This window comes from Lygodium microphyllum, chromosome 3, assembly GCF_053477565.2.
Source record: "Lygodium microphyllum isolate KBCC chromosome 3, Lygodium_microphyllum_v1.1.10, whole genome shotgun sequence".
In the NCBI taxonomy this organism is placed as follows: domain Eukaryota; kingdom Viridiplantae; phylum Streptophyta; class Polypodiopsida; order Schizaeales; family Lygodiaceae; genus Lygodium; species Lygodium microphyllum.
The window spans coordinates 147,739,801-147,765,153 of NC_141137.1; the positions used below are offsets into that span (position 1 = coordinate 147,739,801).

At 41.2% G+C, this 25,353-nt stretch overlaps 2 protein-coding genes across 4 annotated transcripts; one reads left to right on the top strand and one right to left on the bottom strand.

The window, feature by feature from the left end:
* The first annotated feature begins 1,414 nt into the window (after positions 1-1,414).
* LOC148039011 (zinc transporter 4, chloroplastic-like) lies at positions 1,415-24,063 on the top strand. Of its 3 annotated transcripts, none has more exons than XM_087674878.1 (5): positions 1,415-1,806; positions 2,036-2,127; positions 22,262-22,965; positions 23,235-23,384; positions 23,468-24,063. In XM_087674878.1, exons 1-5 carry the CDS (start codon positions 1,700-1,702, stop codon positions 23,771-23,773), a joined length of 1,359 nt encoding a protein of 452 aa, XP_087531004.1. In that variant the 5' UTR covers positions 1,415-1,699; the 3' UTR covers positions 23,774-24,063. The 3 variants fall into 3 exon arrangements, with proteins under 3 accessions (XP_087531004.1, XP_087531006.1, XP_087531005.1); XM_087674880.1 differs by lacking the exon at positions 1,415-1,806 and adding an exon at positions 1,815-1,930; XM_087674879.1 differs by lacking the exon at positions 1,415-1,806 and adding an exon at positions 1,842-1,951.
* On the bottom strand, positions 10,623-15,430 carry LOC148039012 (uncharacterized). Its single transcript, XM_087675573.1, has 9 exons — positions 15,302-15,430; positions 14,869-15,190; positions 13,983-14,826; positions 12,596-13,915; positions 11,891-12,107; positions 11,411-11,533; positions 11,074-11,173; positions 10,817-10,977; positions 10,623-10,628 (listed from the first exon to the last, which is right to left on the bottom strand). Exons 1-9 carry the CDS (start codon positions 15,428-15,430, stop codon positions 10,623-10,625), a joined length of 3,222 nt encoding a protein of 1,073 aa, XP_087531699.1.
* Positions 24,064-25,353: the final 1,290 nt, after the last annotated feature.

Here is a 25,353-nt window from a genome sequence, read left to right on the forward strand (position 1 = left end):
TCATTTCAAAGCATCCAATAAAATATGCATGCATTTTAAGCCATGTATGTACAATTCAAACCAAGAGAAGAACAAACATGAGGCCATGTCTTTACAAATAAATCTTTGCAAGTAAAATTTGAGTAAAGAGAAGAATAAACATTATAGGCTCCACAATTTTTCTTTTTTTTTTGGGGGGGTGGGGGGGGGGGGGGGGGGGGTTGGTGAGGGGAGGGGGAGGAGCGGTTGGGTGTTTCAAAGGTAGGCCAAAAAGAACCAAAAAATGTATTTTGGTACTGTAACTTTTGTGAAGTTAAAAGGTAATACTGCTAAGAGAGGTTTCACATGAGTCATGACCCCTTTCCAAATGCTACAAAAAACTTTAGTTGACAAAAGATAGGCCATATCCATATATATAGTGCTTTGCTTGTTCACAAATTTTTAGGATGTTTTGATGTTTGTTTCACCAGCTCTCTACCTATAGCCAATGACAACAAGCTTGGATTGACTCCTTTTTTGACATGCAACTACTACTAGTATTAAGCAAAAACACAACTTAGGTGGGAAATTCAATCTACAAACTATGGGCTCGTTCATTGACTATTTCAGCTGCGCTATGTGAAAGTGCTAATAAAAGCCTTGTAGCATGAAGATGATGCAACAATCAATGTTGGATTATGTTTGAGATTCCCATGGTCTTGATGAGCAGAACTTAGGAAACTTTTCCTACAAGGGCAAAGTTGAGAATGAGAAACACATGTTAGCAAAAGGTGGAAACACAGGCTAGGAAAGGGTGATGAATAGAAGAGAGAACGGACCCATGGGAAATTGGAAGCCCTTCTAAGAATTTGGAAGTTATTCCTTTAGACTTAGGGTGGGTTCATATGAGCGGTGGCAAAGATATATCAAAGGGGCGTACTTTTGATGTGGTATCCTCCAAATGGCTGAGACTTTCCTCCTCTTTCTGCCGAACCCACCCTCTTTCTACTGACCCCTCCCCCTCGGAAGAGCCTTGGCACTAGGAAAAAACCTCTCTTTACCTTCTTGTAACACATTGTGCTTCCGACCTCACTATTCACACAAGAAGGCGGAAGGTTGATCATGTTTTGCAGTGCTCCCGCATCCGTATGAACCCAGCCTTAAAAAGTGTGAGATCCCTTCAGCCTTGGCAGTTGGCAACCCTTGTGAGAGGGGACGATGGGCGGAAACCCAACCTCTTTCTACTGACCCTCCCCCTCGGAAGAGCCTTGACACTAAGAAAAAACCTCTCTTTACCTTCTTGTAACACACTGTGCTTCTGACCTCACTATTCACACAAGAAGGCGGAAGGTTGATCATGTTTTGCAGTGCTCCCGCATCCGTATGAACCCAGCCTTAAAAAGTGTGAGATCCCTTCAGCCTTGGCAGTTGGCAACCCTTGTGAGAGGGGACGATGCAGCCAATTTGGAAGCAGCCAGAAACGATGAGAACCCAAAGAAAGAGATGGTGGGTGATACTGAATCAACGCGAGACGCGAATAAAGGGGCAGAGCATGATGATAGCCAGCTCCTTCCGCCAGCCACAGAGAGAGAGAGAGAGAGAGAGGGAGGCACTGGGGGACGGGGAGGGTGGACCGATTCATGCTCACCGGATCAAAATCGTAATAATTACAAAGCATGCACAGGCACGGAGAATGAGAATCCCGGATCACGCATAAAGTCGAAGTGGATCTGATGATAATATGAACATCGTCATCATGATGGCCTGGAATGGGGGCCTGATTCGTCGACCGCCCCCCGGCCACGAGACGCAAAGCTACCGCCTTCCCTTCCCCTCCGGCCAGGAAATGTTCGTCCCTCTTTTTGCCTGTTTTTTGTGCCACTTGGATTGGGATTCCAAGAGCCTTTCTTTTTCCGTCACCACGCACATTTTGCCTGTACTGTGGACGACCTCTTGCAAACACACTCTCTCGGCATTCTTTCTTCCCCTCCATGTTCGCCTTTTTTTTCTGTGTCACACGGGCCCCTTCTTCTGGCTTCTGAAATTCTGATAATGGAAATTCGACATGCAATTACAGGTCCCCTTCTAGCGCGGGCGTGATCGAGCGCTGCAGCGACGGCCCTCTCCCGTGCTTCCTTCGCGCGAGTCAAGATCTGCAGTCCTTCGCAGGTACAGCTTTTGTCCGCTATGAAAGGAGAGTCGGCACAAAAGGCCTGTCATATTTGAAGTATTGTCAACACTTAGGGATCTGTGACTTGTGGGTTTCCCATCCCCTCTTTCCCAGATATTCACAAAAGCATACGAGATTAGCATTAGCTGCCAGTAATAGTCTACCATGCAAGAAAGTTTCTGGGTTGCTTTGCAATCTTCAGCAGGATAGGCTAGCATGCGGGGCAGGGAAGCTTCTAGGCTCCTATGCAATCTTCGGTACGTGCCTGCCACAATTGAAGAACTCCCATCTTCTGGTCTCGCTTCACGGGAAAGAAATTCAAATCTTGCATTTTTAATCTCTTCCTGTCCCTCCCTCTATCAAGAGAGAAGACTGAACCGTGTATTACAAGAATTGCATAGTTGCCATAAGTAGGCCTTATAGATTAGCATGCAGCTGGGTCTGGTCTATTTTGCAGGCCTGTGAATACGAACACTTGTTTGGGCGCAAGCAGTGCACTTAAGGAAGTATTTCTATAGATGGGATACATCTAGCTTGTACTACATTGTTTGTTGGTCACAGGCACGTGAGAGGCTGATTTCAAGTGGGCTGTTCGGAGGTGATACTACTGCTTGGTAGTTGTGTACAAAGAAAAACCAAATGTTTATGAAAAGTTTGTAGAAATTCTTTAGGAGAGTAAAATGGATGCTCCTTTACGTCAGCACACTAGAAGGGCTTCCAAACATGCAGCACATGATGCAAGGGGGCCACATTTGGCTGATTTGATAGAAGTAGATGATTGTGATGAGCATGTGTTTATGAGCTCATTGTTAGACGATGATGAGCCTACTTCCTTGGGCGAAAGTTAGCAAGATGTACATTGGATGCAAGCCATACAAGAGGAGTTAGACTCCATTGCCACTAACTCTACATGGGATCTTGTGGATGTACAACTTGGCAAGAAGGCCATTGGCACTAATTGGGTTTGTAAACTCAAATGTAAGATTGATGGTATACAAAGCATGGTTGGTAGCAAAAGGCTATGTGCAGAAGAATGACATAGATTATGAGGAAACTTTTGCTCTTACATATTGTATGAGTACGGTGAGATGTGTGATTGCCATGGTTGCAAATTATGGTTGGAAAGTATATCGGTTGGACATTAAGACATCATTCTTGAATGGGGATTTGCATGAGGATGTTTATGTGTCACAATCCCTTGGGTTTGTGATTAAAGAGAAAGAGCATATGGTATGCAAGCTACATAAAGCTCTTTATGGTCTTAAACAGGCTCCTTGTGCATGGTACTAAAAAATTGATGCATATTTGGCTAGTGAAGGGTTTAAAAATAGTCAAACTACTCTCACTCTATACATTAAGAATGAATGGTGGGACTTGCTGATTATCATTCTTTATGTGGATAACATGCTGCTCACTTGACCTACATAGAAAAATATTGCAGATTTTAAGGCTAAACTAAAATATGCATTTGCTATGTCAGACATGGGTTATTTACATTATTATTTGGGGATTTAGTTCACCCAAAATCAGCATAGTATTATCATGTCACAGTCATAGTATATGGATAAGTTGTTACATAAGTTTAATACGCAAGATTCCAAACCTATGTGCACTCCTTACAGAGCCATGCTTAAAGTTGTTTATGCATGATGGTGAAAAGATGCATGATGTTGTAATTTACAACTAGGTTGTTGGCTGCCTTGTTTACATTTGCAACACGACTTGACATTCAATTTGTAGTATCTTAGGTGAGCAGATATATGTACACCCCACGAACCAGACATTGGCAAGCTGTTAAGTGGATCTTTAGATATTTGCAAGGTATTGAGGCACATGTATTATTATTTCCTAGGGGGAAGACTTGCACATATAAACTTACAGTGATTTAGATTGGGTTGGTGATGCAAACACTAGGTAGTCTATGCATTTCATGGGTAAGTAAGAAACAACCTACAATGGCTACCTCGTCTTGTGCGGTTGCATATAGGGCGGCCTTCACCACAACAATGAAATGTGTATGGTTGTGTAGATTGTTGGTTGATCTACAGATTTTTTTGGAGGTTCCCACACCCATTCTTTCTAACAGTCAGAGTACTATTATAGTGGTACAAAATTATGTGTTTCATGCTCGTACGAAACACATTAAAGTACATTACCATTATGTTAGAGAGAGATGCTATGCAAGAGAGATCAGTTTGATATATGTCCTTACATAAGATAATGTTGCAAACATTTTCACCAAAACACTTCCTTGTGAGAAGTTTGAGACTTTTTTTAAGTCTTTGAATTTGCTATCCTTTGATAATTAATCTTCTTGTAGTTCTACGACATTGGCACTGCAAGGGGGTGTTAGAATTTGCCAATTCTATGGGCAATGCCCAATATTTTAGTTAGTTGGTTTGTAGTGTGATACAACTACATTAATATGTTGGCCCTCCAATTTTAGAGTTAGTTCTAGAGTTAAATTAACTCTAGTTAAGTTAGGGATAGGTCTAACTTACTTTGGACCTATTGTACTTTTATTCTATTCTAGCATTTGCATCTTTTGAATGTGGAACTACTGTTCACTCTTACTCATTGTCTTGTGTTTACTCTCTCTCTCTCTCTCTCTCTCTCTCCATTTTCAATGGTATAGCTAGTGAACAAACCATCCAATGCCCATCAACATTGTGTACTGTACAAAACACCTGGAAGATAATCTTCATGAGAATATTTTTGGGATTATGATCTGTATGAAGCTTGACAAGCTCAATTTGCTTGAAGTTACTTTACCTCAATGTGCTTTGTCTTTATATGAAAGACATAACTATAGTGTGTTAGTACTAGTTATGAGATATTTGTCCAGCCTTAGGTCATTAGTCTTTATTCCAATAACCTCCTACTTAAAGGCCAATGTGCCTTCAAGGGAGTATAGTCATTAAAGATACTATCCAATGCCCATTAGCATTGTGTAGTATGCAAAGCACTTGGAAGATTAAATCTTTATGAGAAGATTTGTAGGATCATCATCCATATGAACCTTGACAAGCTCAATTTTGTTACACTTATTGTGTTTCTCATAAGTTTTGGTGTGAATGCTTCCTTATCTATGAGCACTTTTTTACCTTCTAGTTGAACAAGGGTTTTTCCCCTGTCTGAACATCCCGTTAGTGGGTGTGATACTTAGTACCTTAGGGATTGTACTTTCATATCATTCTCACATAGTGGATATGACCTTCCAATACACTCCTCTCTTGCTATACACTTATTCATTGTGAGCATGCGTGTGTTGTTGAATCCTAACCTAACAATGGTATTCAAGTATACCTTTTAGGCACCACCATCACTGCTTGAGCTACTGTTGAGCCTCGCACTTGGAAGTTGGTAGTTCCTCCTTGCCGACAATCCCAGAAACTGCCTGCACTCGTCAGCTCATCCTCAAGTCTGCTACGTCAATTGTCCTGTCCTTCACGTTGGTAGTGTGCATAAGTTGCACCAGGTTCGACTTGCTTGTGATATCTGTCACCTACATGTGTGTCCCCCGCTTGACCTGATCCATGCTGACTTGCGTTTACTCCCGATAGGCAACGCAAATTGTCAAACGATGCCCTTTTCACCATCTCTTGACAGTCTACTGCTAGTCGACAACCCTTGACACCAACGCGCAAACCCAATAGTAGCTCACCATGCTGAAATGTAGTTGATAGTTTCTTGCTACGTTAATTTGCATCGTCATGCTATCCATCAATGCTGATTGAATCCCCACGTGTAGTGTTTTCGGTTGATACCATAAAACACTAAAATATTGTCCAGCGACCTTAATCAACATTAAGTCACTTAAAATGACTCTTGTTTGTACGTAGTGTACACTGTATCCCTATCAAGCACAAATTTTGGGGATTTTATAGGAAACATAAAATTTCCCCAAATTTCTTCAAGAATTTTAGGGCTTTTGTCAAAATATGTAAAATCTCACCAAATTTTGGGGATTTTTTATTTGGGGTTGAAAAATTACTTGATTTTGTACCAAATTTGGGGCTTTTCACATTAGAGCTCAATCTGCACTAAATTTCAGCACATAAATTTGGGGTTTTTGTGAATTTTTTTCAAATTCATGGACATTGAGGCCAATTATACCTTCTACGTCAATATTCGTGCACATTGGAGCCTTTTTAGCGGCAAATCCCTTATTGATGCTGCCAATTTTTCAAAAAATTGAGAGTTTTTGATATTTTCTTTGCTTTATTTTTGTGTTGTCTCTACATTTGTACATTGGATTGTTGTTGGTCCAAATACTAGCAAATTTAGCAAGCAATGGTAGGGCAAAACAATTTGCTCAACATGTTTGGGGACTTATCCAAATTGGATGGCGCTAATTATCCCACGTGGGCATATATGATGAAGCATGTTTTTCTTGCCAAGCAACTTTGGGGTTATGTATGTGGTTCAGAAGTTAGGCCTATAGGCCTAGCTACATAGAATGCTATAGGTTATTCTAGCTCATCCATTATTACTAGTGGATCTTTTGCTCCAGCTTCTCTTGCACCTCCCACAACAAATTAGTTGAGATGGGATGGGCACGATGTCCAAGCTCATACTTTGATTGCACTCTCATACAAGAGACAAGTTATCCCGCATATTTGGTCATGTACAATGGCAAAGGATGCTTGGGATGTGCTTGCTTTGTTGTATTAGGCAATGAGGCTCGTGTAGTCTATTTGCGTAAGCAACTTGAGATGGAGCACATGATAGAGGGTGATTCTATGGATGCATACATTACACATGTCAAGGACATTACGGACCAACTTGCTAATATTGATGAAATAATTCGCAATACCTCTCATGTATCTATAGTCTTGGCTGGTCTACCTTATATTTATTAGATTTTTGCCACTAGACTTCATTTACTTGCAAAAGGAGATGCTAATGCATACACATTTGATGCATTGGTATCACTATTATTGCAAGAAGAGCAATCAAGGCTGTATTGCTCTAACATAACTATAAACAATCAAGCATTTGCAACCAGCCACCATCGAAACAAAGGGAAGTCATGGCAGCCCTCAAACTCAAAGGGTAAAGGCAAAGCAACTTCTTCTACGGACTCTTCAAGCACCAAGGATGATGGTGCTAAGAAAAAGAGATGCAATTATTGCAGAAAAAGGGGCATGTTATTGAGGAATGTAGACAGAGGATGGCAAGTGAAAAGAAGAAAGAATTGGGCATGAGTGTTTACTGAAAATTCAGCAAATGCGAAGGATGCAATCTCACCTTTGGCAAGCTTAGACATTGGTCAATCTTATGCTTTTGTTGTGCATTGTTTGTATGATTCTTCTTCACATGAGCACGGTCTTTCAGTTGTTGAAAATTGTAGCACACGGTATTTTGTCAGTGGAGCTTGAAAGCTTCCAAGCACATAACATTCTTTTGTGTCTTGTTTGTATCATATGCAAATGTGCAAAAGCGGAGATTAGTTGTACGTGCAAACAATGCTTCGTATTGCAATTCAAGGAATTGGTTAGGTTCCTATTATTGTAGTGGATGGGAAGACTATCATGCTTGAAAATGTCTTGTATGTGCTAGGCATTAGAAAATATTTGCTCTTAGTTTTAGTCATTGCATGTGCTGGTTTTGTTGTTAGATTCCACATGGATTGATGTAATGTCTATGATTGTAGTGATGGGGATGCCCTCATTAGCATTGGTCAATTGTGCAATGGGCTTATTAGCTTGATTTATATGAGAGGAGAGTATTAGAGGATGCATTATAGGTTGATGCCACCATTGTGGATGACACCGAGTTATGGCATGATCCCTTTGGTCATCTTAATTATGGTAGCTTGCTTCGCTTGAAAAGAAAAAATATGGTGCTCGATCTCCCTCTGTTAAAAGCACCTACTCAAATGTATGTGAAAGTTGTATACTTGGCAAAAGCATTGTGCTTCGTTTCCCAGAGGTGGATCTATGCGTAATGATTAGGAATTATAACTTTTGTATAGTGATGTTTGTGGATCCATGTGTGTCAAATCCATTGAAGGATACTTGTACTTTGTTACCTTCATTGATGACATGGCTTGCTATTGTTGGGCATATGCTTTGAGACACAAATCAGAAGTGTTTGTATGGTTTAAAACATTCTTGGCCTTGGTTGAAATAACAATGGATGCAAGCTGATTACACTACAGGTTGATTGAGGGGGGGTATATGTAATGGGAATTCAACTCTTTTTTGGCTGAAAGGGACATTATTTATTAATGTACTACACCTTACACACCTCAGAAAAATGGTGTGGTTGAAAGAAAAAATTGCATTTTGATGGAAATGACAAGTTATATGCTGTCACACAATAAGTTACCCCCAAACTTTTGGCTTGATACCATAATGTGTGTAGTGTATGTACTAAATTGCAGCCCAACTAAAGCATTGGATGAATGTGCGCCTTATGAGTCTTGGAATGGCTGGAAAACAGTGGTATCACACATTCATATCTTTGGTTGTTTGGCATATGCTTTGGTGCCTCAACCACAAAGACATAAGTTGCAAGACAAGGCCATCAAATGCATTTTTATTGATTATAGTGCAGAAAGTAAAGGGTATCGCTTGTACCAACTCTCCACCAATAAGATTTTTGTTAGTAGATGTAACCGGCCTGTTCACTGGGAAGGGCAGTAGTGTACAACCAAAATATCTAAATGCTTTCACCCAATTTACAGTCGTCCACTTTACTTGAACTTAAAGACACAGAATCAAGAAGAAATACAGGAAGCTAGAATGCTCTTGTTGCCACATAGACACCCTGTTGGCCCCTAAGTTAGGCGCCCCTTGCGGTATTTCTTTATTTTTAAAAAGAGAGAAAGTACAATGGGTTGTCTTTCACCTATTTTGGGTGAAATTTGACAGCATAACAGTACAATTACTGACCCAAAACAAGCCGACCAGGAGGGGAAACTCTGCCCAAGTCTGAATCTTCTGGTTGGAGTGCAGAATTGACCATTTCAGCCTGCTGTAACTACTGGTTCAGACCTGTTCTGAAACCTGTTTACAACTCATACTGTTCCCTGTACTGTTCAGCCCACTGTAATTACTGGTTCAGACCTGTTCTGACACCTGTTCTCAGCTCATATTGTTCCCTGCACTGTCTTGCATCATCTGGGCCAAGTGCCCCTTGATTTTGACAACAATTGGGCTCTGAAACATCCTTTGAACAGTCCAAAAACAGTACTGATTCAGTGCTGTTTCAGACACTTACTTGGTGAGTTTACCACCCTCACTTGTCCTCGCTGGGACAGCATACAACTGCTCTTGTTCCTGGAGAAAGGAGGCTCTTGCCTCATGCAAAATCAGCATATTCCACACAGCTGTACCTGAATCAGAAGAAAAACCCTTGATTCTGAAGCATAACCATACTGTCAGAGAGAGAGAGAGAGAGTAGGGAGCAAGCTCAGCCCTCTGTGCACCATAGACAAGGTAGACCAGCTCTCTAGAGCTCTCCATCTGCGGCTTTCCTTCTCAAATGAGCCCCTTTCAGCCCAAAAACTGCATGCCAGCCCTCTTTAAAGAGGTAAGTGCACACATTTGTGCCAAGTGGCAGCACTAGAAGATATTTCCCGTTTCACCCTTCCGGTCTAAAATTCTCCATGCTCGGTGCAAAATTTGACCTCAGCACAGACCAGAGGATTGATCCTCGTGCAAAAACGAAGGTAATGACGTGAACAGATTCTGAGGTCTAAAATTAGTAACTCCCTAAATTTTAGGAGTTGCTTTCATTGCATCTCCACTAGTCTTTTGACCATCTTTGCTGACTATGGCTACATCCAAATTTACAATGTAGCTCAACTGAAAGTGAATTTCCACTGATGACCCCACATGGACTAATCTCTTGAAGATTTGTCCATCTTCACTTTGAACTAGTCTCTTCCAGGCTAGTTCTTCAACACACTTGTCCATATACACTTTCACAAGTCTCTTCCAGGTTTGTCAATCTACAGTGCCTTCAGTCTCTTCCAGACTTGTACTGGACCTTAACTGTCCAGTCTTGACTCACTAGACATTCCTGTCCGTTCCACATACTGGCCATGCAACTCAGGCGTTTAGATTTCAAGAGGGATCCTTCCAAAAAGAAAAACCAAGTAAAATATGTAATAAAGAAATCAACAAAAAGGTAATAGTTGTCATAGTCTTGTGACATATCTCCCTCTCGAAATCGCAAACGTCCTCGCTTGCATGAATGTCATACATGCTTCCAGCTAACCCAATGAACTTACACTTGGCAGCACATGTACAACACATACATGCTATCAGTCAACATTGTGAACTGAACACACTGTTAACACATGTATGTTCTAACTGTGAAACATGGCAGACTATCATCATGTGACTCCACATCACTGTTTCCAGATATAGTGGCGAGTACACCACAATGATATCCCCATAGTGGCAGATTCTCATTTGATGACTCCACATCACCCTGACTAGAGATCTAGTGGCCGGTACATCAAAATGATATCCCTACTGAGTCAATTCTAAGAAAACCATATGGACACAATAAGTGTTAACCTGTACAAAATCTGTTTCTGTACGTAATTTCTTTCTTAAGCAATTGTCACTTTGACAATCTATTTCAACTTAGAGATACAAGGGGTCAAGGTAGGCTGCAAGCGAAATGCTTCAAGGTAAAGTTCCAACACATTAGGTGACTCTGCAAGTTCACCTTCCGCTTAGCATCTATAGCTGGATAGTTCTTGAACTTAACCAAATACCTTCTAGCAACTTTGCCTTTCATTTTCCTTTCCTTGTATGCCAATACCTGTTCTGGAACAAGAATTTCATCAAGTGCCTTAACTTCGGGCTGTTCCTCAGCTGGCATATCTTCTGGCACATCACCCACATAAGGTCTAAGAAGACTTACATGGAAAGCATTATGAATCTTCCAATTGTCAGGCAATTTCAGCCTATAGCTGACATCACTTATCTTCTCTGTTACTTGAAAAGGCCCATAGTATTGCATACTAAGTTTAGTGAAAAGACTTTCCTTGCCTTTCCGCTTCTTTAAGCGTGCCTTTTCAAACTGCAACAGTACCCAATTACCAAGTGAATATATCAATTCACGACGGTGATGATTAGCAGCTTTCTTTTGCTTTGCTTGAGTCCTTTCAAGGGCATGCTTAACTTTCTGATACATTTCACCCATACTCTGCACATACTGATCTGCCTGAAAGATCTTATTCTTTGTATGCAAAATGGGAGGAACCTTTTTACCACCTTCAACAATTTCAAAAGGGGCTTTGCCTGTTGACGAATGTACAATATTATTGTATACATACTCGACCAAAGGCAAATACTGCTTCCACTTTGACTTGTGCTCTGACACATAGCACTTAAGCAGATCCAAGACAGTAGAATTTGCCTCTTCTGACTGTCCATCAGTCTGTGGATGAAATGACGATGAGAACTTAAGCGTTGTGCCCATGTTCTCAAATATGCCTCTCCAGAATAGACTTGTCATCCGTGGATCACGGTCACTGACAATAGACTATGGCATACCATGATACTTGAAAACATTGCACATAAACAAACGTGCCATCTGATCTGGTTTTATCTTCTTCCTGACAGGAATGAAATGAGCCTGTTTGCTAAACCTACAAATAATAGTCCATATCCCATCATTTCTTGTCTGTGTCCTTGGAAGATCAAAGATAAAATCCATAGCTATGCTTTCCCATGTTTTATCCGGAATAGGCAATGGCTGTAAAAGCCCTAGTGCTTTTTGCCTGTCAAACTTGACCTTCTGGCAAATCAAACACTGCCGCACAAAAGCATCCACGTCTCTTCTCAAAGTAGGCCAATAAAATAATGTCTCTACTGCTTTGACTGTTGCATCAATACCACGATGCCCTGCATACGGTGGAGAATGACTCTCTGTCATAACTTTCCGTCTCAATGGCATAGTCACACATAGTCTACCATGCAATAAGCCACTACCCGGCCATCTTGCATTAGCACTGCACCAATGCTATTGCCACAGGCATCAAATTGGACAACAAATGACTTCCTAAGATTTGGCAGGATGATCACTGGACTAGAAGTCATCTTTTCTTTAAGAAGATTAAAAGCTGAAATCTCTTTCTGTGTCCACTGGAAAGAAATTCCTTTCTTCTGTAAAGCATGTAAAGGTGAAGCAATCTCTGCAAAATTGTGAATGAACCTCTTGTAATAAGAACACAAACCCAAGAAGCTTCTAACATCATGGACAGTCTTCAAATCTGGCCATGTTCTAATTGCTTCAACCTTAGCAGGATCCATTCGGATACCATCCTTTGACACTATGTGCCCCAGGAACTGGATTTCTTCCAAGAAGAACTCACTTTTCTTGCCATTGATAAGCAACCTATTATTGCAAAGCTCATCAAAGACTGCTTTCAAGTGTTCTCTATGCTCCTATTCATTCTTTGAAAAGACAATCATGTCATCAAAGAATGTACCAACAAACTGCCTGTATGGACGAAAAATCCTGTCGATCATTCGATTAAACGTTGCAGGAGCATTAGTAAGACCAAATGGCATTACCAAGAACTCATAGAGACCAAACGTGGTCCTAAATGCAGTCTTATGCACATCCTCTTGCTTAATCCTGATCTGATGGTATCCACTCTTCAAATCTATCCTGCTGAAAATTGATGCTCCTTCCAAACGGTCAAGGATGTCGTCAATTCTTGGAATGGGGAACCTGTTCTTGATGGTACTCTTGTTCAACGCTCGATAATCTATGCACATGCGCCAAGAGCCATCCTTCTTTTGCACTAAGAGCACTGGTGAGCAAAAGGGAGATGAACTTGGCTGAATCAACCCCTTTTCTAACAGCTCATTCACCTGGCTCAATATCTCTTTCTGTTGGGCTGCATTAACCCTATACGGAGGTCTATTTGGTGGGCTACTGCCTGGCACCAAATCTATTGCATGATCCTTAGACCACTCTGGTGGCAACTGTGATGGTAATGAGTTAGAAAAACAATCACTGAACTGAGACAAGAAAGCAGACCTGTCTCTATCTAACATAGAGAAATTTGACTCATCATTATCCTTGACATCGCGTGCAAAAATCAAGTACGCAGAAAGATGATTCTTTATTACAGATGTAATGGCAGAAGCCGATACAACAGGTACAGACTCTCCTTTAAGCTTCATATCAAGCACATGAGTCTTTCCCCTATGTTCCAAAGTCAGTGTCTTGTTAAAGGCATCCAACACACCATGCTTTCTGAACATCCATGGCATTCCCAACAAGACATCACAGCCTTCAAGTGGCATGATATAAAATTCTTCTGCATCAACATAAGACTGTATATGAAGACGCAGCTTTCCAAGAATGGGTGTCACAGACTCTGAGTGACCAGGACATGCCAACCCTGCCTCTGCTGTGTAGCCCATCTCATCTGCTCTGATGCCCAAAGTAGAAGCCAACTCTGGTGAGATAAAGTTTGCCTTAGCTCCAGGATTAAAGAAAATGAGTACATGTTGATCCCTAACTTTACCCCAAGCTCTGCAAAGCTCATTAGCATCCGAGTGTGGCTTGTCTTCCAGCATATCTGGCACTAAACCTGCTGAAGGTTTGGGCTTCTTTCCTTTCCTGTCCTCTTTATCATCATCAGCTGGTCTCTTATTCTTGTCCGGACAATTAGATGCAATATGACCAGTCTGCTCACTGATAAAGCATTTCCTCTCAGCCATTAAAGCCTTTCTCTCTTCAAGAGACTTGCGCACAAAAGGTTTTCTTCTGGTCCTTTGGCTGCTGTCTAAAGAACTTGGCTGGCTTCTTCTTGAACTGCCAAGATTTACCTGTGCTTTGAGAAATCTAAGAAACCTGTTTACCAAATGGCTTCTTTGCTGAAAATTTTTCAGATTTGTCCTGTTTAATGCTGCCCCCAAAACCACTTGACTGTCCCAACAATAATGCATTTCCTGTAGTGGCATTCTCAATTAACTGAGTCAAAGTGGTGACCTTTGTCTTTGTACAATAATTCCGGAGTTCCTTGGGCAGCCCGCAGCAATATTTCTCTATCTGCTCGATCAATGGCACAACCCTGTAAGAAGTAACTGGAAGTAAAGCCTCCCAAAGCTTCTTGTTATAATCTTCCAGATCCTTGCATTTAGATGCATCCAAATTGTGCCAAGCTGACATAACATCAATCTCAAATTCATTGGTCAACCAAGCAGAAGCAAATACTTGCTTAAAGTAAGTCCAAGTAGCAGGAGCGTGTCCTTGCATCAACAGTGTACTCCACCACTGACTAGCATTGTCCTTCAGAAAAGTGGTAGCTTTCCGGACCTTAGAAGGCTCTGTAAAGTTCCCTCCTGCAAATGCGGCATCAAACTGTTGTAAGAAAGAGAGAGCCTTAGTCCTATCGTCAAATCCTCGAAAGATGTCAAACCGCACGGCTGCACCACCTTCCTTGTATGGCTTTGGCTTCTCATGAGCCATCAAAGGGTCCATAGGATATGCCTGCAACATAGGAACACTAATAGGTGGCATGGAAGTTGTTGGACCACTGACTACAGGGCTTGTAGACACAATACTTGCTTGCTGATTTTGATAACCAGCCATACCAAAAGTGCCCTGTGGCATGCCAAAACTGCCCTGAACTCCCTGAAATCCAGGCTGCATGCCTATATTACCATACACGGGGTTTGGCATAAAACCCTGTGCACCCCCAAACACTGTTCCTGGTACATAAATTTAATTTCCAAGTGCATAACCAGCCATACTCTGAAATACAGATCCACCTCCAAAATACCCAGGATGTACAGAGGTCGGTGGGAAAACCTGTGATAAAGCTTGAAAATTGCTTCCCTGTCCATTTAAACCAACATTTGGCCACTGTAAAGTGGCGAACTGAACTGGCAATGCTTGTGTAACTAGCGTTTCCGCCACCTGTTCCTGGACAGTCGGAACCAATCTTGGAGTCTCCATTGACTCTGCAAGCTGCCTTGGGTCCATTGAATCTGCAGCATGCTTACCCTTATCCTGGACCTCTACTGGATCCGAAATCTTTGCAGATTGCCCCACTTGCTGTAAAGGAAGGGAGGGCTGCAAAAATGCCAAAAACCTTGGATTCTACATCACTTGAGTAAACATACTCACAACAGCAACTAACTGAGTCTTGAAAATGTCTTCATCCATAGAAGAAGCCATAAGAACTTGTGGCTCAACCATAACAGAAGGAGTAACAAACTGTGGAGGTCTAGAAGATTCTCCCACCTCATGAACAACAGGGATCTCCTCTGATGCAGACACTTCCTCTTTGGTGTCTTCCTTTCTATCAGCCATAATGCACAATTCTGTGTCTACACCCAAACAAACCTTGGCTCACTCTTTAGGGAAAAAGTGATTCGATCCCGGCAATGGAACCATGTAACCGGCCTGTTCACTGGGAAGGGCGGTAGTGTACAACCAAAATATATAAATGCTTTCACCCAATTTACAGTCGTCCACTTTACTTGAACTTAAAGACACAGAATCAAGAAGAAATACAGGAAGCTAGAATGCTCCTGTTGCCACATAGACACCTTGTTGGCCCCTAAGTTAGGCGCCCCTTGCGGTATTTCTTTATTTTTAAAAAGAGAGAAAGTACAATGGGCTGTCTTTCACCTATTCTGGGTGAAATTTGGCAGCATAACAGTATAATTACTGACCCAAAACAAGCCGACCAGGAGGGGAAACTCTGCCCAAGTCTGAATCTTCTGGTTGGAGTGCAGAATTGACCATTTCAGCCTGCTGTAACTACTGGTTCAGACCTGTTCTGAAACCTGTTTACAACTCATACTGTTCCCTGTACTGTTCAGCCCACTGTAATTACTGGTTCAGATCTGTTCTGACACCTGTTCTCAGCTCATATTGTTCCCTTCATTGTCTTGCATCATCTGGGCCAATTGCCCCTTGATTTTGACATCAATTGGGCTCTGAAACAACCTCTGAACAGTCCAAAAATAGTACTGATTCAGTGCTGTTTTAGACACTTACTTGGTGAGATTACCACCCTCACCTGTCCCTGCTGGGACAGCATACAACTGCTCTTGTTCCTGGAAAAAGGAGGCTCTTGCCTCATGCAAAATCAGCATATTCCACACAGCTGTACCTGAATCAGAAGAAAAACCCTTGATTCTGAAGCATAACCATACTGTCAGAGAGAGAGAGAGAGTAGGGAGCAAGCTCAGCCCTCTGTGCACCATAGACAAGGTAGACCAGCTCTCTAGAGCTCTCCATCTGCAGCTTTCCTTCTCAAATGAGCCCCTTTCAGCCCAAAAACTGCACGCCAGCCTTCTTTAAAGAGGTAAGTGCACACATTTGTGCCAAGTGGCAGCACTAGAAGATATTTCCTGTTTCACCCTTCCGGTCTAAAATTCTCCATGCTCAGTGCAGAATTTGACCTCGGCACAGACCAGAGGATTGATCCTCATGCAAAAACGAAGGTAATGACGTGAACAGATTCTGAGGTCTAAAATTAGTAACTCCCTAAATTTTAGGAGTTGCTTCCATTGCATCCCCACTAGTCTTTTGACCATCTTTGCTGACTATGGCTACATCCAAATTTACAATGTAGCTCAACTGAAAGTGAATTTCCACTGATGACCCCACATGGACTAATCTCTTGAAGATTTGTCCATCTTCACTTTGAACTAGGCTCTTCCAGGCTAGTTCTTCAACACACTTGTCCATATACACTTTCACAAGTCTCTTCCAGGCTTGTCAATCTATAGTGCCATCAATCTCTTCGAGACTTGTACTGGACCTTAACTGTCCAGTCTTGACTCACTAGACATTCCTGTCCGTTCCACATACTGGCCATGCAACTCAGGCGTTTAGATTTCAAGAGGGATCCTTCCAAAAAGAAAAAAACAAATATAATATGTAATAAAGAAATCAATAAAAAGGTAATAGTTGTCACAGTCTTGTGAGAGTAGAGATGTGGTATTTGCTAAACATGTTGGTCAGCTCTTCATGGATTGGCAAAATCAGCCCCATGTGGAGCCTATGGACACGTTTGATAGTTTGTTGCCTTTATTTCAACAAAGTGCACCTAATTTTGGTCGATTTTAGCAACTTATTTTGAGGGTTCACAATAGCAAAATCAGTGGCAAATACATGCTGAACAACAACTTGATTTGCAATCCCTAGATGGCTGTTAGATACATTATGGGACAACAAATATTGTGTTCCACTTCCCGGTAGAACTAGATCAGCCACTTGCCATGCACAAGGTGACTTAGTTGCACAGGCACTTGTAGCTATTGTATGCAACGAGGAACTTGCTTCTTTACGTGATGCTTTACAAAATGGACATTGGATGGCAGCTATGCAATCAAAGAGAGACTCTATTCATAAAAATGGTACATGGGAGTTATGACTTGCGTATTGGTAATCATGCTATAGACACAAAGTGGGTTTAGGAATTAAAATGAAGATTTGATGGAAGCATTGATCGCTACAAGGCACATCTTGTTGCCAAAGGGTATGTCTAATAGCATGGGATTGATTATGATGAGACATTTGCACCAAATTTACAAATGATTACCATTCACAGTATCATTGCTTTGGTTGCTCATTATGATTGGCGAGTGCATGAGTTAGATGTGAACATTACTTTTTTGAATGGTGATCTTCATGAGGAGGTTTATATCACTCAACCTCTTGGCTTTGTTTAGAAAGGGTTAGAAAGCAAAGTGTGCCGCTTGCTTAAGACTCTCTATGATTTAAAGTAGGCACCTAGGGCATGGTATGAAAAGATACATGCATACTTGATTGTTCTTGGCTTTAGTAATTCACACATTGAAAGCACACTTTATGTCCACAATGATGAGGATAGTCTCTTGATTCTCGTTCTTTATGTGGATGACATGCTCTTGATTGGATCTCATGAGACACATATTTCAGCCTTTAAAACTGAATTATAGCTTGCATTTGATGTGATAGATCTTGGCCATTTGCACTACTATCTTGGCATATAGTTTACTGCAGTTGAGGGAACATTATTTTGCAGCAGTCTTAAGTACATTGGGAAGCTTTTTGAGCATTTTCAGATGTAAAACTGCAAGCCTATCTTTACTCTCGTTGAGATAGGCCACAAGTTCACACTTGAGGATGCAGGAGAACCATTTGATGCTTCTCTTTATCAGCAAGTTGTTGGCTGTTTGTTGTATTTGTGTAATACACGGCTAGATATTTAGTTTGGGGTCTCTCAGTTGGCATGCTTTATGCACAACCTTGGTACTACACATTGGCAAGTAGTTAAAGTGTGCCTTTCGTTATCTCAAAGGCACTTAGACATTGGGCCTTTTTAATCCCAAAGGCACTACTCTTTACTTGCATGCATTCACAGATAATGATTGGGCTGTTGGTTACGACATGCGGATGTCGACTAGTGGTAATTGTTTCATGCTTGATGATTGGGCTATTGGTTACGACATGCGGATGTCTACTAGTGGTAATTGTCTACTACTCTTTACTTGCATGCATTCACAGATAATGATTGGGCTGTTGGTTACGACATGCGGATGTCTACTAGTGGTAATTGTTTCATGCTTGATGATTCATGCATTTTTGGCTAAGCAAGAAGCAATCCACAGTGGCCACATCTAATTGTGAAGTTGAATACAGGGCAACATTTTATAGCTACATTGGAATATGTATGGCTCAGATGCCGTTTGATTGATCTTAGTATGGGATAGCAGTCACCCACTTCTATCTATACTGATAGTTAGTGTGCCATGGCAGCTGTGAGGAATCCACTGCACATTGGGGTGCATTATCATTATGTGAGAGAGAGGTTCCATGCAGGGGAGATTGAATTCGGTCATGTCTCTACATAGGACTTGGCAGATGTGTTTACGAAAGCTCTTTCTAGAGAGAAGTTTGAAGCTTTTCGCAAGGCTTTAGGCTTGATACCATTTGGGGATTGATGTGCCTATTCCTTGCATATGTTCATATCATTCACTCAAGGGGCGTTTGTTACACTTATTATATTCCTCCTAAGTTCGAGTGTGAATGCTTCCTTATCTATGGGTACTTTTTATCTTCTAGTTGGAGAAGGGTTTTTTCGTGTGAACACCTATCGATGGGTGTGGTACTTAGTATGTTAGGGATTGTAATTTTATATCATTCTCACATAGTGGATGTGACCTTCTAGCACTCTCTTTTCTCTAGCTCTTCACTTGTTCACTGTGAGAGTGTGTAAATTTGCTTATCCCTCGAGCACCTCCACGATGAAGTGATACTTCGCCTCAATGTGCTTTGTCTTTGCATGAAAGATAGGATTCCATGCAAATTGGATGGCACTTCAACTATCACAATGCAAAATAAGCACCTCTCATGCAATGTCTAGATCTCTTACTACATGAGTAAACTATACAGCTTCCTTGCATGCCTCAATGGTTGTAACGTATTTGGCCTCAATACTAGATAAGGTTGTACATGACTACAATGGAGATACCTATGAAATTGCATGTCTTGTGAATGTGAAGGCAAAATCCATTGTAGACTTCCTAGAGTCCACTTTTTTTTTTGCAAAATTAGCATCTATATATCCAAGGATGGATGCATTCTTCCTTCCAAAGTAAATGCACATAGCTCTAGTGCCATTCAAGTATCTCATGGTACTCTTCATTGTCTCCCAATGCTTCTTGCAAGAGCTTGAAATGCATAACATGAAGGCTCTTCATAATTTGTCACCATGACATAATCAAGAGATGGAGTGTACCTCTTTGTTTTTCTAGAGACTCTTGTAGATTGTCTCAACACTGGCTCAAGTTTCAACCTAAGCATTTTCCCAACTATGTGTCTTGTTGTATGCGAGATTGCTTATCTTGCTATGATACATCTGCCTCAACATGTCGTGGTTGTCCAAGCCTTGCATCATGTGGGACATTGTACATATGGTGGCTGTTCATTCTCTTGGAATATCATCTTGCATATCTCAATGGTCTTTATGGGTTATTTATGCATCTTCTTCTCATTGAAGATTACTTCATGGCTATGCACGATCTTTTTAGCTTCAGGAACCCAAAGATAGTAACCCATCTCACTTGAATCTCCATATCCAAGATATGCATTTTGTGGAATTAGGATCAAGCTTGTTCTACTTGTCCTTTGAAATATGCATATAAGCTTGCTGCCTCACAACCAAACACCCACAAGTGATCATAAAAGGGTGTTGCTTGCCAAACCATGCCTCTTTAGGAATCTTGCCATCTTGCTAGGCGACCGATTAGTCAAGTGAACAATTGTCTTAAGAACTTCAGCCTAAATACCATAAGTGAGATCCGCATTGGATAACATACTTTGAACTCTTTTCTGTACGGTTCTACTTATCTTTCTAGCCATCCCATTTTGAGTTAGGATTTTGGAAACAATCAACTCTCTTTTGATACCACGCATAAAGAAGCTCAACAAGAGGGTTGGGAAGAAGCTCTTGTAAGAGCATCCGAAAGAGGTGTATTAAATTTGATGATTGGCCAAGAAAGATTCATCATCACTATGTGAAGGGGCTGTCTCTATGATCACCCACGCGCTACTTTGCTTGTTCTCAAGAATGGTAAGAGTGAAAGCAAGTCTGGGATAGAGCAATGGAAGAAAGACTACTATTTGGTTGAAGGAGTCTAGCTAGAACTAGAGAGATATACTCCCCACCATTATTAGTCCTTAAGCATTTGGGCTTTTTTCGTGATTGATTTTCCACATAAGCCAAGAACTTTGGAATGCATCAAACTCCCAATAGTAGATCCAAATGGGCTCACCCTCTAGCCGAGGAGCTAGCAATGTACTGGGTCACAATCATGTCTCAAGAGTTGGCATTCCTTCCACCAGCCCACTCTATCCAAATGTGCAAATGTGATGGCCAATGAACCAAAAGTCCAAGAGTGGTGATCACAAAATGATGTGCATGATAGGGTATCGAATCCTATAAATAGGACTCAACTATTCGAACCCTAAAGTCTCCCTAGTGCATTCACATTATGTCACTGTAATAACCACTGAGACCAATGCGGCTAGTGCCCATCCAAATGTCCAAGGATGTAACAATGCTTGTCTTGATTAGTGACCTTGAGGGTGGAGCACAAATAGGTGGAGTTTTTGAATGTAAGGGGGGTTGGGAGGCAGGGAAGGGTGAGTGAGAGGGTGGCGTTGAGAGAGAGCAATAACTGGTTCATAAGAGCATGCACTTCTCAGTGTCACTTAAGCTTTTGGTCAGCTATGTTTCGATTTGTATGTTGCTTCTACCTTCAATTGGGGATGGGGTAGATAGACGAAGGTTTAATTATATTGCTTAATGTCCTACACTTTGGGCTGGTTCTAGAGTGCAGAGATGTAGGAACTGAAGGGCTTAGATTTGTAAATTGTGTTAGGTGTTTGAACTTTTGAATGATACCAATAATTTAGAGGGTGATGTGTTAATGGTTTGGGTTTCATAAAGATGCTACTCTCAAAGCTCATCCATACTAGCTTGTTAGAGATCATGGCAGCTACATTATACTTGTGAAATTGGAGAGAGGCATATATGGATGGCTTTAGCTTGGTGGAAAATGAACCAGAAAAATTGGGGTGAGAAACTGGCAAAGTGTTTTCATGGTGCTGCATGATTTGGATGCTACTTGTGGGGTTACTACTTGCTAGAAGACGAACAGCACTTGTATATTATCCACATGGGCCTCTGTCAAGAAAACTATCTGCCGACTATTATGGGGCGTCCTGGATACAAAGAAGTTTATCTGTCAAATTATTGAAAGAGCTGGCGATTTCATGAAGGAATTTTCTGGCTTTTTGGCTAATGAAGACCCACTTAATCATACCACTGCTTTTTCTTTGTTTTGACCAAGATCTTGGGCTCTATGGTTCATTAACACAGCAACAAATCAAATGGTTTCATCCCCAGTGCATTGATGAATATGGTGTATTTTGTCACCTATTGAACCAATTCCTGAGCTTGAGCCTTAGCAAATAGTTCTGGATTTCATTTGATTGTTTTTTTTGTAGGGACGTCCCTTCATGTTCATTCTTCTACTGTGCAACCATGTAGTGGGATGAGTGCTTCACAAAAACAAGAGCGAGGTAGGGAAGGAGGATGATAGATATGTTTGATATGATTTGATTGCACAACTCTTGCAGGTTGGGTTTCCAAAGTCATGGCCAGTGAAGTGAGTTGCAGCAATGAGTCTGAGCTGGAATGCAGAGATGCGAGTTTGGCTTTCCATCTGAAACTGGCTGCTATCGTAACAATCCTTTTTGCTGGTGCTTTGGGAGCAGCATTGCCACTTTTAGGAAGGAAGTTAACAGCATTTCGAACAGATGGCTCCTACTTTGTTGTTGCTAAAGCTTTTGCAGCTGGAGTTATCCTTGCAACAGGTTTTGTCCACATGCTTCCTGATGCAACAGAAGCACTAACAGACAGTTGCTTACCTGAGTATCCATGGAGAAAGTTTCCCTTTTCTGGATGTATTGCCATGTTAGCTGCACTTGGCACTCTCATGGTTGATGTTCTTGGTACAGAGTACTATGAGAAGAAACATGCTTGTGAAGGAGAAAGGGAGGAATCAGGTTTGCCAGTGGAGTGGAATGAGGTTGTCACTTCTGATGATGGCATATCCAGGAAAGATGACAATATGGTAGCTGGACACACTGAAGCTGATCACATGCACATCGTTGGGATGCGTGCACATGCAGCATCTCATAGCCATAGCCATCCTCACGGTCACCATTCCTGCACTGATTCTACACACGAGCATGTTAATGGGCAGTTTGGACATTCTCATATGGCTACACCTACCAGGGAAGATGTTTCTACACACATCAGACATGTGGTTGTTTCTCAGGTGAGGTAAGCTTCTGCCCCTTGCTTCTAAAATAATGAAGTAGGGCATCTCTTTAGAGTGAAACAAGCCCACAAAAGAGGGCAAGAGTGATGGAGCGGGCTGCTGGAATGTGTTTTCAAATGAATGGGAAGGGTAGACATTGGCATACAGTCTCTATTGATTTCTTCTAGGTAATAGGCCGAAATGTTCAGGAATAATGATAATAGCTGGAGTCATTATTGACTGTAGCAGCATCTGGGGTTGCCATATTGATAGGTCGTTGTCCACAGGTGTTGGAACTGGGAATTGTGACACATTCTGTAATCATTGGCATATCTTTAGGAGTTTCTCAAAGTCCTTGCACAATTCGGCCTCTATTTGCAGCACTCTCATTTCATCAGTTCTTTGAAGGTTTTGCACTTGGTGGCTGCATCTCCCAGGTATTCATACTGATTGTTTATACAAATGTTACGACTCTTAATGCTCAGACTTCTTCACTACTTTGTATATCTGTTTTATCCAGGCAGGATTCAAGTCAGTTTCTTCTCTAGCAATGGGGGCGTTCTTTACCATGACCACACCCATAGGCATAGCTGTTGGCACTGGAATAGCTACAGGATACAACTCCAATAGTCCTGGTGCCCTCATTGTGGAAGGGATATTTGATTCCATTTCTGCTGGAATTTTGATCTACATGGCATTGGTTGATTTGATTGCCGCTGACTTTTTAAGTAAGCGGATGTGCTGTAATCGCTTGTTACAATGGCTGTCTTATACATCCCTTTTTCTTGGAGCAGCGGCTATGTCAGGAATTGCAGTTTGGGTTTAAGGTAAGGCTATCCTGGTTGCTGCGTGTGTGACAAGTTTTCTCCAAATCATTTATGCTTGTATAGTCCACCTGAGGGTACTCTCAAAGGCAGCAAAATAGAGTTTTGTGATGCACAAGTTAATAGAATGATGACCCAACTGCTGCAATGAGTCATACAGTGGCATAAAACGTATGGGGTAAAATCCATTTTTGCTGACGAGCATTTTTTGTACAATTTGTAACTGCCTCTTGGGGCCTAAGATGAATGGCATTGACATTTTTGTCTTATTTCACAAAATGTGTTGGTCTTTGGCCCACCATAGTGATCATTTCTTACCTAGAAGATTTTTTTGTCAAGGGAACAAATAGCAAATGAAGAAATTAATGTTTAGTGACCCACATCATCCTTCTCAAATCAGAAACCTGCTCTGGTCTTTGTTTTCTGCTGCTTTTTTTGGTTGTAGGGCATCTCCTGTGACCTATTACCACAACGGTTCCATGTAAATTGCCTATCTAGCATGAATATTTGGCTCTCTTTCTCACCTTGCTTTCATTCAGGTGCAGTAGAGTTTGTTGGGCTTCTAAAAATCACTTGTAAAAGCTAATCAGTTTGTTGGAGGGAAATTACGACGGGTTAAAACAATAGCCTGCTTATGAGGCAGCAAAAGAAAAGAAAAAAGAAAGCAAAAAGAGAGGGAGGACTGCTTATGGATTCTTAAGGTCAGGTGGAAACAAAAATTAGATAAGATTGTGATAACATGGAGTCATAGCTGGTGGAGCTCTTGGGGTTTTTTTTTGGTGGGGGCAGGGGGAGAGAGAGAGAGAGAGAGAGAGAGAGAGAGAGCAAGCGCACAACATAACATGGATTTATATCCAACTTCAAAAATTCCAGAGTACAACTTGCAAGATAAAAAGTGCAACTTGTAAGATATAAATTTCCATGGAGTACTGTTGGAAGTTGTAGAGTACTAATGGGCATGCTTTCCAAAGGTGCGCACGCGCACACACACACACACACACACACAGAAACATAGCATGGATTTATCCACTCCAACTTAAAAAATTGCAGAGTACAACTTGCAAGATAAAAGTGCAAATTAGAAGGCATAAATTTCCATGGAGTACTATTGGAAGATGCAGAGTACTAATGGCATGCTTTCCAAATGTACCTATACATACATACATACATACATACATACATACATACATACATACATATATATATATATATATATATATATATATATATATATATATATATATATAGAGAGAGAGAGAGAGAGAGAGAGAGAGAGAGAGAGAGAGAGAGAGAGAGCCCAACATAGCGTGTATTTATTCACTCCCAACTTAAAAAATTCTAGGGTACACCTTGTAATGTAACATTGCAACTTAGGTATAAATTTCAACGGAGTACTATTGGAATATATATATATATATATATATATATATATATATGAGAGAGAGAGAGAGAGAGAGAGAGAGAGAGAGAGAGAGAGAGAGAGAGAGTACACAACATAGCATGGATTTATCTACTCCAACTTAAAAAATTCTACAGAACACCTGCAATGTAAAAGTGCAACTTAACGAAGGTAAAAATTTCC